General features: G+C 39.1%; 1 protein-coding gene across 1 annotated transcript; it reads left to right on the plus strand.

The window, feature by feature from the left end:
* The first annotated feature begins 272 nt into the window (after positions 1-272).
* On the plus strand, positions 273-12,526 carry LOC120502996 (protein-glutamine gamma-glutamyltransferase 5-like). The gene is made up of 12 exons (XM_039711071.1): positions 273-438; positions 756-998; positions 1,897-2,015; positions 2,524-2,652; positions 2,890-3,067; positions 4,015-4,147; positions 4,854-4,957; positions 5,060-5,302; positions 6,627-6,953; positions 7,818-7,975; positions 8,308-8,441; positions 9,395-12,526. The coding sequence occupies exons 2-12, from the start codon at positions 800-802 to the stop codon at positions 11,082-11,084; spliced, it is 3,414 nt and encodes a 1,137-aa protein (XP_039567005.1). The 5' UTR covers positions 273-438; positions 756-799; the 3' UTR covers positions 11,085-12,526.
* The last annotated feature ends 2,018 nt before the right edge of the window (positions 12,527-14,544 follow it).

The following is a 14,544-nucleotide window of genomic DNA, read 5'->3' on the forward strand; positions in this document are numbered from 1 at the left end:
GCACAGCTACAAAAATCAAAGAGTTAGACAAGTTTCCATCTGCAAGCTAGGAACACGGTGAACTTGTAAAGGAACTTTTATGGATATATGTCTCAATTTCAGTCTTGCTGAATTTTGAACAAAGTCTTTAATGAATTTTGAAAGAGTTATCTCCGTCTTTCATCGTTGTCTCCTCTTTCACCTCATCTTCACCACAGTTGAAGCTGGGAACTTAATTACATGGGGCTTTTTCTTTGTGCTCCTTTCTCTGTGCTGCAGTTATTGAGCTGGGAGAAGTCGACTTGAACTGTCCTTCCAACTGTCAAATACATAATACCCATTTCTTCGGAACTGACAGACAGATAATAAGGAGAGGGCAAGCCTTTAGCTTATATGCTCGCTTCCAAAATCGAGACTGGGATGACTCCGTGGACCAGGCTGCTTTCACCGTGGAAACAGGTAGTTACTCCCAAACACTCTGTAGACTTTGCTAGTCCTTTGTTGATTAATAATATTTCCCATAGACTTCAGAAGACTTCTTTCATAGTCTTCATTTTCCCATATCCTTCTCATGTTCCATGTGAAGAGGCTACCTTCCCCTAAATCAGATAGTTCTTCTAATATGTAAAGTTTTCTCACTCTGCTAGAGAAGTGACAAGTGAAAAAGAAATCCACCCTTGGGAGCTTCGCCTTGCAAATGATGCCTAAGCAAATTACTAGCCTTTTACATGTACTTTGTTTAGTCTGATGGAAGTGGTTTTTATTTTCCTGAAAAGGCATCAGACCCTGTGAATCAAATGAGACAAAATGCACCTTCCCAATGGGCAGATGTCTGGATCAAACCTGCTGGAGTGCCTCCTACAAAGTTCATCAGCCAAAATGCATCAGTATCAGCGTGTTTCCTCCTTCCAATGTCTGCATTGGCCGTTATATTCTCAATATGCAAATCACATCTTGTGGTCACACATATCAGCGGTGTCTTGGAGATTTTTATGTCCTTTTTAACCCTTGGTGTGCAGGTAAGAACTCTAATGGCAATCAGATTGTTTTAAGAAAAATAGCTAATGAGGACTAAAACTGCTGAAGTTATTTATTATTTAGCTGGTGAGTAAAGGATGTAGTAGAAACAATGAGAATCAAGGAGAGATGTAATTCTGTTCTTTTTAATCTTTTCCCTCCAAGTTCAAGACTGTCTCAGCCATTGTTTTGATTTGTTTTTTAGTGGTAGAAGGAGTGGAGTATAATTTTTTCCCCACAACTATTACAGAGTCTTGACAGGATAGAAAGCATTGGAAAGTTTCCTCTGTTCATCAGGAAACACATTTTTGCTGTGAGAGTGACTAAGCACTAGCACAGGTTGCCCAGAGAGGCTGTGGAGTCTGCATCCTTCGAGATATTCAAGAGACATCTGGATGTGGCCTGGGAAACTGGCTGGACCTCCAGAGGCCCCTTCCAACTTCAATCATTTAGTAATTCTGTGAATACTGTGTTGTCATCATAAAATAATGCACTACTAATCCAAATTAAATTCTGTAGATCTGGCTCAAGCAATTCTGGAGTCTGTAGGACCTCGCCAAAATCATTACATGACAAATATTCACATTGTCTGTGCTGATTTGATCTAAATCAGATACACAACTCTCTTGCTGAGTGTTTGACTTGTAGAACAGCTTAGTGTGAAGATAAATTGCAAGCTCTTCCATTAATGTGTTCTACAGCAGGGAGAGACTTAATAAAGATATTATCTAGCTGTAAGTAGGAATGAATTGTCTGTGAGTGCTTAAAGAGCCCACAACCTTCAACATAAACGTATGCATCAAAAACTGGTAGGAAAGGAAAGAGGGATCCAGTGATGCAGAAACACAGAAGTACTAGAAAGATGCATTTTGTCTGAATGAAGGTCTTCATCTTTTCTAGATGACCCTGTGTATTTGGACAATCAGGCCCATAGAGAAGAATATGTTCTGAATGAACATGGAATATTGTATGAAGGAGTCCACAAACACATAACCTCTCGACCATGGCACTTTGGACAGGTATTTTTCTCACACTTGTTCAGAAATAGATGACATCCATATACTGATAAATGAAGTGTTTGTACTTTTTTCAGAAATGTATGCTCTATTTGTAGTGCAAAGGTTTTTAGGATCAGTTCAGACTATGCATACACAAATGAAAATGTCTGAGAATTGCACTGTAGCCCAAATAACTGGAAGAAAGTAAAACGAGGGAAATTGCAAAATGTTCTGGGAACAGGTGAAGTAAACACTGTGCTTCAGAAGGAAAATTATTCCATTGGTTAAAAATAAGTAAAAATTACATGTTTTTGCCTTTGGTTTTCCTTCAGGCAGATAGGCAATACCATGTGGACTACTAGGAGCTGTGCTTGATTTAACAAAAGAAAGAAAAAAAAGAAAAAAAGGAAAACAAGGGCAGGAGAGGTGAAAGACAACTCATATAGAAAGAAGATTAGATTATTGATAAGAAAGGTACTTTAGCAACATCAGCATACCATGATGCCTATGTTATTGTCTTTTTCCTCAGTTTGAAGATGGGATTCTGGATATCTGCTTGAAGATCTTGGATATGGGTGCGAGTTATCACCATGGCTCTGATCGTGACCACTGTTGGCGCAATGACCCTGTGCATGTCAGCATGGTGGTTAATCACATGGTAAGATCTGTGGGAGTGTGAGACTTGTGAATAGATCAGGTCACACTTCATTGTATTGTAGAAGGACAAACTCCACGATAATCTAACACAGCAGGTGAGCAGGGGAAATCCTTCCTGTGCTCAGATTCCCTGGAAAATTAAACTTTTAATGATAATCTCTGATAATTTTGAGACATGATTGGAATGTGAGGATATGGTTGGCTATTTGAAAAGATTGGTTTTCTTTTATCTTTCTAGATAAGTAGCCATACCACTAACAGTATCATGAAGATTCCAGAAAGCAATGATTACCTGAAAGGAACAAAGCCATTTTGCTGGAATGGAAGTGTCCCTATTCTACAGCAGTGGTACAGTGGCAGATGCAGGCCGGTCAGATATGGGTACTGTGGATCTCTTGCTTCAGTAATGTGCACAGGTATGGTATTTCAGTTTGCCTTTACCTAGTTCATAGAGAAAAGAAGAGAGAAAACAAGGATCAAAAACCTCTGACTCTTAAAACTACTTGAATAATTTCACTCATAAGCATTTTACTAGAAAAGAAATTGAGTATTTTTCTCATGTTCCTGATATAGTGTTTATTATCAACATTTTGCTCTCCTATACAGGTTGAAGAGCAAGAAAAGTAGTTCCATCTTCTCTGTCACCTTTATACTATGCAGTTATCAATACTGAAACTTTTATTAAAACACAGAGCAAGTGCAGCATCATTGAATCATAGAGCAGTTGGGGTTGGAAGGAACCAACACAACCTCCACAACCCCATTGTGGAGCTAAAATTTATGTTTTGGGTGATGTTTGAAGGATAAGAAAAAACATTAAATTATGAACAGGAAGATCTATAGTAATGTCTCCCTCAAAACACAAGAGCATTAGGCTATATTCTCCTTTTAATGCAAAAGATTAGATAATAGTGCACTAAACTCTACAGACAAAAGATCTGAGTTCCAGCTTTATACCATTTATCTACTGAACCTGCATCTACATTGAATGAAAAAATTTAAATTGAAGTCCTGTAGGTGAATCTGTATGTATCACATTATTTATATATTAAAATAAAATGTTTTATTAGTGCAGAATCAGGTTAATGATTTCTGAACTTAAACCATCTGTTTTTGTGGATGTTTTTGGTTTTTATTTTTTTAAGGTAGAAGAGTAAAAAAACATTCTTTTCTGCTAGGCTTTTTTTCAAACTGCTTTTCAAGAACCAAAAATAATTTTGAAGATACTGCATCCCAAATATTTCTTCCTATCCATTGTATTTATATAACTGCAAATTAAAATATAAGATAATTATGTATAGAATAAGTGAAGGATTTGCCTAATTGTGATTTGTAACGATTCATTCATATTTTTTTCTTACAGTGATGAGGTGTTTGGGAATTCCAAGCCGTGTTGTCACAAGCTTCTGTTTTCCTTGCTCAATTGAGAATCCCCTTGGTATCAATGAGATTTTTGACTCTACTGGTAAAAACCTGTGTGGCAAAGACAAACTATGGTAAATAGTTTTGCCCTTTTAAAAATTGCATGATAAGAAAACCTGTATAAATTTATCAGATCAGTGTTTCTCTTTGGTGTATCTTTTTTTTTATTGGGGTAATGCTCTTCAGTTTCTTAATAATGCATTTCAAAACTATGACATTACTAAAGAGATAGTAGATTTTCAATCTACTCAATGTAGATTTTCAAAAAAGAAAAGAGTAAAACCTCTTGTGAGAATCCATGCTGCCTGCTTATCCTTCTCAAGTGAAAAAAATAAGCCCATCAAACTTAGTAGCTGTAAAGGTGTGAAGTAGATAATGAAACGCTAGGGAAAGTTTATCACTAATATGGACTTTTATCTTCAGTCATAATCACTTGGTTGATACCTGTGTTGTCCTCTTGAAGTTCCTTGTAATGGATTGTTTTATTCTTATAAACCTTTCAATTCCTGTTAAACTTAAAGAGGAGAACTGTGTTGTCATGTTATCTACTAAAAGAAACATGTTTTGCAATCAGGTCTGTGGGGTTTTGGAACAAATTTCGAGCCTGAGCGATAAAAAGCGAACAAAAGCACTCGTGTCACAAACTTCATTAACAGTGTTTAGACATACAAAATCTTCAGTTGATCAAAAAATTATTGCTAACATGGTTTTCCTCTGTCATAGGTGTTAAACTTGGTAATCCAAGAGACATCTTTAATTGATTATTCCTTCATTCTACAGGCGATACCACTGCTGGAATGAATCTTGGATGGCTCGCAGAGATATAAACCAGTGCTGTGGTGACTGGCAGTGTCTGGATCCAACACCTCTGGAAACAGGCAGAGGTAATTTTACTATAGTTGGAATAATTTTCCTCAGATTACATTGCTGAATTTCCCTACTACACAGGTTACGATGTGTTATAACATTTTTGTTCTCTGGTTTAGGTTCAGCTTGCAGTGGTCCTACATGGGTTCGAAGCATCAGGGAAGGGGAACTGGACTTGGATTATGATGGTCATCATATGTTTTCTCGAGTAAATTCAAACTATGTTGGCTGGCTTTCCCAAAACAATGCCAAAAGAACAAAATTTTTCTGTGACACATGGCCATGTGGACAACGTCTAATCACCAAGAGTGTTGGCAGTGAGCAATTTGAAGATATCACTGGAGCTTACAAGTATGAACTAGGTAAGATGAAAACATATTTAATGGGTTGGAGGAAATTTTACAGCCTAATCATATAAAAGTATCAAAGTAATCTCTCCTGTGTTTAAATATGCAAAACAATCAGAAATTGTCTTTTAATTTTAGAGAAAGAGGCAGATGCTTTTCTCTTCAAAGACCTTGATTTTAAAACTTCTAAATATATTTAGATTATTCAAACAAAGTACATACTAATTAGGATAGTGTATTTCAGCTGGAAGGACCAACAATGACCATCTCGTCCAACTGCCTCACATGTCAGGACTAGTGAAAGTTGAAACATACTATTAAATACCTCTTTTTAAGGCACTGACAACCATGGCCCATCAACCACCTGTCTAGGAAGTCTGTTCTACTGTTTGACCAGACTCATAATAAAGAAATTGTTCCTAATGTCTAGACTAAACCTTCCACGGCACAGCTTTGAACTGTTCCCATGCTTCCTGTCACTGGACACCAGGAAAAAGAGCTCAGCACCTCCCCTTCCACTTCCTCTTCTCAGGAAGCTAGAAAGAACAATGAGGTCACTGCTCAGCCTCCTTTTCTCCAAACTAGACAAAGCCAAAGTTCTTAGATGCTCCTCACAGGACATGTGTTCTTTGGTCTCACCTTTAAAGTAGTTTAAAATATTAGCAGACTTGAGATAATCTAAAAAAACCCACTTATTCTTCTAAACCTAGGATTAACACCTTACTTGTTTCTCCTTGTACTAGGTCTGTCAGAAAATATGCCTACTTACTAAATTCATGTATTATTAGCATATTCTGCTGTTCTTACTTTGGGCCATGGATTACTGATTTTCATATTCCAGTAGATGGAAGGAATTCAGCCAGCATGACTGCATAAAGGAATGAGCAGTAGATCACAGCTGATTGTACATTTGCAAGCTCTGTGGGGATTTTTGGTTTATTTTTGGTTGGTTAGAAAACAATTGATAGTTTCTTTTGTCTTTTGAGAGAATGGTAGCATCTCATATTCACCCTTAGCCTTTTAAAGAGTTATAGAGTTACATTTTGAGTTTTACACTAACTATACATTTTGAGATTTACATGACCATTTTTATATTTAACTACATAAAAGTAAAATAAGGTTTATAATTTTTTTTTCCCTGAGGTGTTCATTTTCTTCTGTGCATTCAGTCTGCTGTCTCTCGTATTTCATTATCTGGTGCATTTGTTCTACAACAACCTGCTACTTTGGGTTTCAGGAAAAAGAAGCAATAAATTTAATTATCTTTATTATTTGGGTAGAATAATAATAGGGTTCTTGTGCCTCCAGCAAATTCATTATCATATATCTTCTTCAACAGGTTCTGTGAAAAACAAAGAAGCCTATTACCGGGCTTACAGAAGGATTCACCCAGGGTATTGCAATGCTTCCAACTGTCATATCGACAGAGAGTTATCGTCTCTGAAAAACCCATTTCTGAGTGACTCCGGAATTAACATGAGGTTAAAGATGGCCAACTGCCCAATGTATGGTGAAGATGTCCAACTGAACTGGCTGCTTGAAAATTTGCGTAATGAGAACAAAACCCTGAAGTTTAATCTGTGTGCACAAATTATAACCTACAGTGGTTGTCCAATGGATCAATTTTGGAAAGACTGTGTGAATGTCACATTGGGTCCAAGGGAAGGTAAGAGGGTGAAATTGTCTACTACTCTGTTCTTTTTGGGAGCTAGTTGGTTTTTAGGATTTGTGGAGACTTCCTAATAGTGGTGGGAAGTGAGATGTGTACAGTGTTAAATATCGACGGCTGAATTCCCTTTAGGGTTATCACTCAAAAATAAACACCATGTCAATACTACATGTATGGTGACAAGTAAATTGTAGTCTTTCCTTAATTTCTCAAGGTTTAGAGATTCTTATGATAGTTTAAAAACTTGTTTCATTAAAATTTTGATTCTGGACTCTATACGCAATACAAGGATAAAGCTGAAATTGTGTAATAGAAAAGCAATGTTTCCTTTGGCCAGAAGATATCACCCAGATCACCCAGTGTAAAACACTTGCTTAGAGCACCTAGGCATACCATATGCTGGGAAGTGCAAATGTGTAGCAGAACATAAATGCCTGTTTCCATAGGTAATGTATTTTTCTGGAAGAAACAAGATCTCTTTCATTATAACAGATAAGACAAAATTTCAGGCTGATATTAAAATTCTGTTTTATGAGTCTTTAATTTGTCTATATTTGAATTATTGTTTTAGGAATTACACTGGGAGGAAAGATTCCAAATTTTTCTTAATAATTATCATTATCATCATCACCAACTAATCTTGCAAATTCACTGATAGATGAATTGAAAACACTGAAACTGATTGTTGAAAATAGCAATGCATCACCCTAAGTCAGGAAAAATTCTGTCTATTTTCAAAGATGTCATGATAATTTAATATTTAATTAAGCCATTGTAGGTGTGAGTTAAACTTTAGGAGGAAGGAAAGGGGAAATATTATAAAAAAAGCAGAAAAACAAAATAAATAAATTTGTTTTACAGTGAAAAAAATTCCGCTGTGTATATCATATAATCAATATGGACCTTATCTCTGTGATCATAACATTATGAAAGTGGTTGCTGTCTCAGACCCAGAGTGTGGAGAAATTCTGATGGTGAGCAGGGATATTGTGGTCAACAGACCACCTGTTATCGTAAAGGTAAGTAGTTTTAATTATGGAATTTGGGATCTAAGGAACAGACCTGGGATCTCTTATTGGCCACTTCCTAAGTACAATGCCAATAAACTTGAAATATTTTACATTCTTCTTTTATCTTATTGTTTGGGTTTTTTTTTTTTTGATTTAGTGAGAATGGTGTGACTTTTAAAGCAAAACAGTCAACTTAGTAATGTATACAGTTCATAGAAGCAAGTCAGAAAGAAATGAGTATTAATAATCCTTTTAATTTTTTTCCTTTCCATTTATTTGCCTCATTGTCAATTTTGTAAGGATTAAAAAACATAAAATATGTTGGTTTCTTTTCTAACTAGTTACTGAGCCAACCCAGACTGAAAGTACCATGTACTGCAGAGATCTCCTTCTGCAACCCTCTCCAGGAGGATATGAAGAATTGTGTAATGACATTAGAAGGCTGTGGTTTATTCAAGGAGCCGATGACCATTGAGTAAGTTCATCAGTTCTTGAAGTGGGGATAATATTGGAGGTTGACTACTGTGTGCAAGTTCAGAACAGGTTTTGAGAGAGAAAATAGTTCTGATATTTGTGGTGTTTAGCACATGGACAGGATATTTTGCCTCTTATTAGTTTGAGACTCCATTAGAAGCCTCACTCCCCTTGAAACTGATCATTTAAAGCTGGCAAGGAATGCTGCTGCTTCATTTTTCTCAAGATTTAAGTGGGTGCATCAAATATCTGTCTGTACACTTCTCTTTATGAGAAGTACTAGCTGGATCCCCTGTCCCTTATAATCCTATTGAATTTATAATAACATTCCTCTTAATATTCATGAACTGGCACTAACCACATATAGGAACAATTAGAGAACGACAGTGAGAAATACCAATATGCATTCTAAGCTCATAACCTGTTAATCACAGGAAACTGGAAGCTTCCAAGATGCTGTAACATTCTAGGAAAAGTAGCTGTTCATTAATATGCATTGCTTCTTTTCATGACAAGGAGAACTGACAAAAGTATGACTAGTTTTGAGGGCAAGAAGTTAAGAATTGTTCTCACTGAATAGTAATGAACTGGATTCCACAAAGCTGCCCTGTTGAACTGCTGGAAATGGTAAGCAATAAATACACCTTTGAGGCAGAAGGGTGCTACACTTTTTAAGAATTCAAGTCAGTACCACAAATGATTTTCCAATTCCAATTACAGAAGCGACTGTGGGAGTCTTCCAAATCTTATTTTGGGACAAAAGTTTTTACCATGCTTTTCACAACAGAGAATATGGGTTTCTTTTGAAAAAGACAAGAATAACAAAGTTGCCATAACAGTTTGTTTCTAAAATATGTCATAACAAATCAAACTTAATTTGTGTGCTTATCTTGTAGCACGTAGGTCTCTGAGCTAAGGATTACGGTCCTAATATTTTTCTTTGTCTTGCTCCAGTTTGGGAACGCTGGCATCCAACCAACAGGCACGGACCGTTGTGGAATTCACACCTTACAGGCTTGGCTGCCACCGGCTCCTGGCCAACCTTGGGTGCCACAAGTTTGCCTACTGCAAGGGATGTGCCAAAGCTGAAGTGTGTTGCACAGCAGGCCAGAACGGTGTCCTGCCCATCAGCCAGAACGGGTCACTCCCAGTGTGTGAGAATGGCTCGGTCCCCATGAACGGCTCTGGGGGAGCGGGAACGGCTGTCCCTGTGGCAGATCCTGCGTTCAACTCCATGTGTGAATACATATGTATCCCAGTGTGCAATCCAAACTGCAGTGCAGGGGGACAGCCTGTGTACGATTTTGTGTACCTGCCTGCAGGCCATCCCTTATGCAATACCATTTGCAACCAAGGCTTCAATCCAAGCATCAATCCTGGTTTTGAGATGGGATGCGATCCTGGCTTCCGTGTCATATGCGAGACCGTACCTCCTGCTACGTGTGCTCCAATGGCTCCATCCATGTACAGCTCCATGCCAGCCCCAGCATCCAACCCTGTTTGCACCCCTATGCCTCACGTGGTCTTTGAGACAGGTCCTGCTCCCACACACCCCTCTGGAGGTGGAGGGGGGCCGATGTCCTATTCTGTCTCTGTCCCCACGAATAATGCGGTGAGTGCGCTGCTGACCCACTTCATGGGTGGCCCCAGTCCCAATGGGGCAACCCAGGCAGTCCCTATGTCTGCTCCGCCATCCTACTCCATGTGCTCTCCAGTAATCCACACCATTGGCAGTCCCATGCAACCTGCAACTCCCCTTTCAGTGCCCGGTGCCTCCATCTCACATGTGGTTTGCAGCTCCACACCTTCTCCCACCACCCAGCCTGCGTGCGGCCCAGCGGCCACCCTGACCTCCCAGCCCCTGAATGCCGCTGTAGCCCACTCCATGTGCTCCCCAGTGGCGTCCCCAGCGCCCCGTGCTGCTGACCGCAGCAGCACCCCGTCAGTGCTGCAGGTGGGCACTGCCTCCACATCCCACTCGGTGTGCTCCCCAGCGGCCCGTCCCGTGGGACCCCCGGCATCGCACTCGCTGTGCTCTCCAGCCCCCCGGCCCGTGGGGCCCCCCGCAGCCCACTCGCTGTGCTCGCCCACCTCCGCCTCGCTGGTGGCCACGGGGGCCCGGCCTGCCAGCTCGCCTGCCGCTCAGCCCCTGGACACCTCGGCTGCTGCCGGCCTGCCGTGCTCCCCATCCCCGCGCCCCCTGGCAGGTCCCACCGCCCGCTCCCTCTGTGCCCCCACCTCTCGCTCCATCTCCCAGATTGTGGGCACCTCTGGCTCTCGCTCATTGTGTGGTTCTCAGTGGGGCCCTTCCTATGAGACCACCACTCGCTTTGGCTCCACATGGGCTCCCACCTCCCGATCGTTGTGGAGCCCCGAGGGGCGCTTGGGCTACTCATCCACCCGTGCCACCTATGGCACACTTACACGCCCTCCCTACAGCTCCCTGAACCGCTCGTCCTTCACCTTGTCCCGCTCCGGCTACGCTACCCTACCCCGCTCCACCTCCCCCTCTCCCTCTGCCTTTGCCACCCTGACTCGCTCTGGGTCCTGCCCCTCTGGCAGCACCCTGGCTCTGGCAGGGTCCCGCAGGCCCTGGAGTCCCACAAGGAGCACTCTCACCTATTTCAAATGCAAATATCTGTAACGGAGAGTAACCCGGGAAAATAAGTGAAATAAAGCCTGTGTGCAGATGCTTTACAAGAGGTTAGAAATAGGGTGATGAAGAGCAGCATGCTGCTCCTGAGCATTTATCTGTGGATTTGAGATGTGCCAGAAAGCAGGCTGAGAGCCAACTGCTGAGGATGCATTCGATGTAATACTTGTATGTCTTGAGATACGGTACGGTGGAAATGACAAATGAATGTGCTCCCTGTGGAGCCATCGTGACAATAGTGGCACGGTGCAGGTAATCAGACTTACTTGCTCAGTCAAGCTGTTTTATAAATGATGTGCTTTCACTCTCTCTTCTCTTGATTTTTTGCAATGCACATTTCTCAGATCTCCCTGGGCTACAGCACTCGTAGCAAATCTCTCTCCCTGCATGAAATGTGCTGTCCTTGGGATGCTGCAGAGGTGACAGCAGATGTGCCTTGTCTCACCTAACAGACACTGGGACCCTGAACCCCAACATTTTTGTGGCTCAAGTCAGTTGTGCGTGCACTCTGTCTCCCTAGTTGTGTAGCACTGAAAACTACGGAGGTCACAGAGCAACCAAATAGTTACAAATCAGCTGAAGAGTTTACCTGCATTTTTTTTTTTAATATCCTTTTTTTAAATATTAATTTTAGTTTAACTGCTCTTGATGTATTACAGACCTAGTATCAAGAATACAGAGGTCATGTTAGAAAGTCTGAAAAACTCAATGAATAATCAATACAATATATTGGCTCTCACAATTGACTGTGTTTCATGTAGCATATTTCAAAAATTTTCTTACATACCTTGTATGCATTTAGGTTAGTAGGAAAAGCTCTAATTCCACAGCTGTGGCTTTTTGATTGAGTATAGCTAGGAAAAGTCTGTCACTAGACCTGATTAGAAAAGGAAGTGTGATGTTATCCTTCCTTTCCAACACCCAGCTCTCCCAGACGGTGAATGGAATGTACTGTGTCTTCAGATGATGGTACTGTTCCAGTGCTAACCTTCTCCAGGTGTTTTAAGAGTTGAAATTACACATTGTCATAATGAAACTATCCCTGAATTGTAGATCTGCTCATAAGAATTTTGGATTTACTGACAACACCTCCCATCCCTCCATTATTTGTCTTCAGTAAAGTAGTCCATTAATTTTAGTAGCAAGTGTTAGTGGGGTTTTGTGGTAAATTTTCTGGTGCTGCAGAATCTTCAGCCATGTAGAAATAGTATTTCAGTAGTATCATTGTAGTTTACACCCCTATGTGATGAGATTGAGTATTATGAGGATTTTGAAAAAGTGTGGTGTCAGATGGTAGCTATGAACATGCCAACACTATCAACTGCATAGTAATTCTGACTACGGTAGAAGAAAGATTTGCCTGGATATTGTAGTTGAGTGATCATAACTCAGTGACTTGGTTTTTTTACACAGTTTCAATAGCCTGCATTAGATATGTGCTGAGAATTTCTTTGCCTGACTGACAATAAAAATAAAAATTTAAAGACTACTTGTCATTCTATTGTTTCGGTTTCTTTTTCTTTTTCTTTTTTTTTTTCAGTAATACTTCTTAAAAAGTGAGGAAGTGAACTGGTTTGTAAAATCTTCCCTCAATTTCTGTTAAATTTCCTGTTACTTTTCTCAAGATCTGAAAACAAGGCTTCAGAGTAAGATCTGAAGTTAGGGGAAATCTATAGATTTCTTACTTTACCTGAAATACTCAGTGTGATGTTAGAGGAAAAATGAAGTCATCCTCTTTTCTCTCAATAAACTTTTCCACTTGTTGCATGAATTTTTCCTTTGCTCTGTAAAACTTTCAATACACAGAAATGCCAAAATGAACAAACCTTTGGGTGGCAGAGCAAGAGATAGAAAAGATAGTGACAGTATTTAATTAAGAAAAAATGCGAATTTTTAAAATGTGAATACTACATGATAGCTATATAAGTCTCAAATGACATTTCAGATTCCTTTTCCCAGTAGTGGCATGACTTTTCTGATGTTTCTACTTTCTGAAAAAGAGCCTGACTGCATATTTCAGAAACTCCAAAGATCTGGTTGTTGGAGTTGTTGAGAGCAGCCTCCACTCGCACTCTTCCTGCCATATATGCTGAATATGTGTTGCTTTTGTGAAATGGACTAAGTTCATTCTAACTAGAGCCATAGGGGAAGACAGAAATCCTTTAAGTTCAAAATTATTCTAATACTGAATAAATGATATTGGGGCTGTTGTCTCATACAGCATGACACTAACAAAGGGTAGCTTGTAGTCTCCTATCAAGTCCATTGTACAGTCTCTTACTCACAGTGGGGGCAGAGGGGGTGGACTACATGTGGACAACTAAAGAAAAACAGTCCCCAAACCAATAATGACAAAAACCCCCAAAATCAGCAGAATTTAAATTATCTTCTTTTTAAGTGTTTATGAATGGAAGGCTCTAACCTATGTTTTATATGATAGTTCCTTTGTCAGGAGACGTGGTTTAAATTTCCACAAACTTTCTGTTTTGTTTTGTGGTGGCTTGGTTTGTTTGTGGGTTTTTGGATTTTTTTCCCCCACAACTGGAAAAGTCAGACCAAAATGACTGTCTCAAATATACTTTCTTGCAGTAAAACTCACAAGAAATTAATTTTTATGCCTAATGTATTAAATATATTGAAGATTAACAGTATTCAGTAGTGTGGTGTGATACATAAAGAAGTCTATTTTAGAGAATGGAAAACCAATTCAAGCATGACAGTTACAGTCGTCAGAAATTAAATACAGTACTGTCATATTTATGTATTCAGGAATAAATTTCTAATTTTAATCTCAGTTCAAGCATTACTTTTATTTAAGTGAGGGAAATATATTCACAATTTTCCTTAGGCGATGAATGTGAAAGAAGGTGTTTGCATTGTTATAGCTACCCTTTCTGTGGTTTAAAAGTATAAATGGGACTAGTGGAATCTACATTTGTGTCCAACTGAAATAAGGTTGTATTATTTTAGAGATGAGGAAAATTACTATTCTAATATGTGGTAATTTCCAGTTCTTATCCCTAACAGTTCATTAGACCTTTACAAATAATTTTTTAAATGAGATGTTTCTATGATTTATCTGCAAGTTAATGGTTTCACTTTTAATGCTTTAGGTTTATGTTTCTATGGACATTTGCTGGCAGCATACCATAAAATACTAGAGTGAAATGTGATTTATTTTCATATGTTACATTTCCTGCAAAAAAAAAAATGTTGAAAGGTATAACTCAGTGAACAAATTTCCTACCAAGAATTCGTTATAGAGGTAAATTAAGTTTTATATATTGTATCAGACAAGAAGGTTAAATTAAGGAAACATTGTAGTAATTTTATTTAGTGTTAAAAAAAGCCAAAATATTTTGGAATACATACTATGAATTGTATAAAAATAAAGCAGTTAAATATGCTGGCCAGGAAAATGTGAAAATATTCAAAATGCAAAAGATAACAA

The sequence above is a fragment of the Passer montanus genome, unplaced genomic scaffold, assembly GCF_014805655.1.
Source record: "Passer montanus isolate IOZ18808 unplaced genomic scaffold, ASM1480565v1 scaffold24, whole genome shotgun sequence".
NCBI lineage: Eukaryota > Metazoa > Chordata > Aves > Passeriformes > Passeridae > Passer > Passer montanus.

Bases quoted from the DNA above. Each gene is read 5' to 3' on its own strand.
- LOC120502996 (XM_039711071.1), top strand. From the start codon at position 800: ATGGGCAGATGTCTGGATCAAACCTGCTGGAGTGCCTCCTACAAAGTT. The intron at 6,954-7,817 runs GTAAGAGGGTGA...TTTGTTTTACAG, and splicing joins CACATTGGGTCCAAGGGAAG to TGAAAAAAATTCCGCTGTGT. The intron at 8,442-9,394 runs GTAAGTTCATCA...GTCTTGCTCCAG, and splicing joins AAGGAGCCGATGACCATTGA to TTTGGGAACGCTGGCATCCA.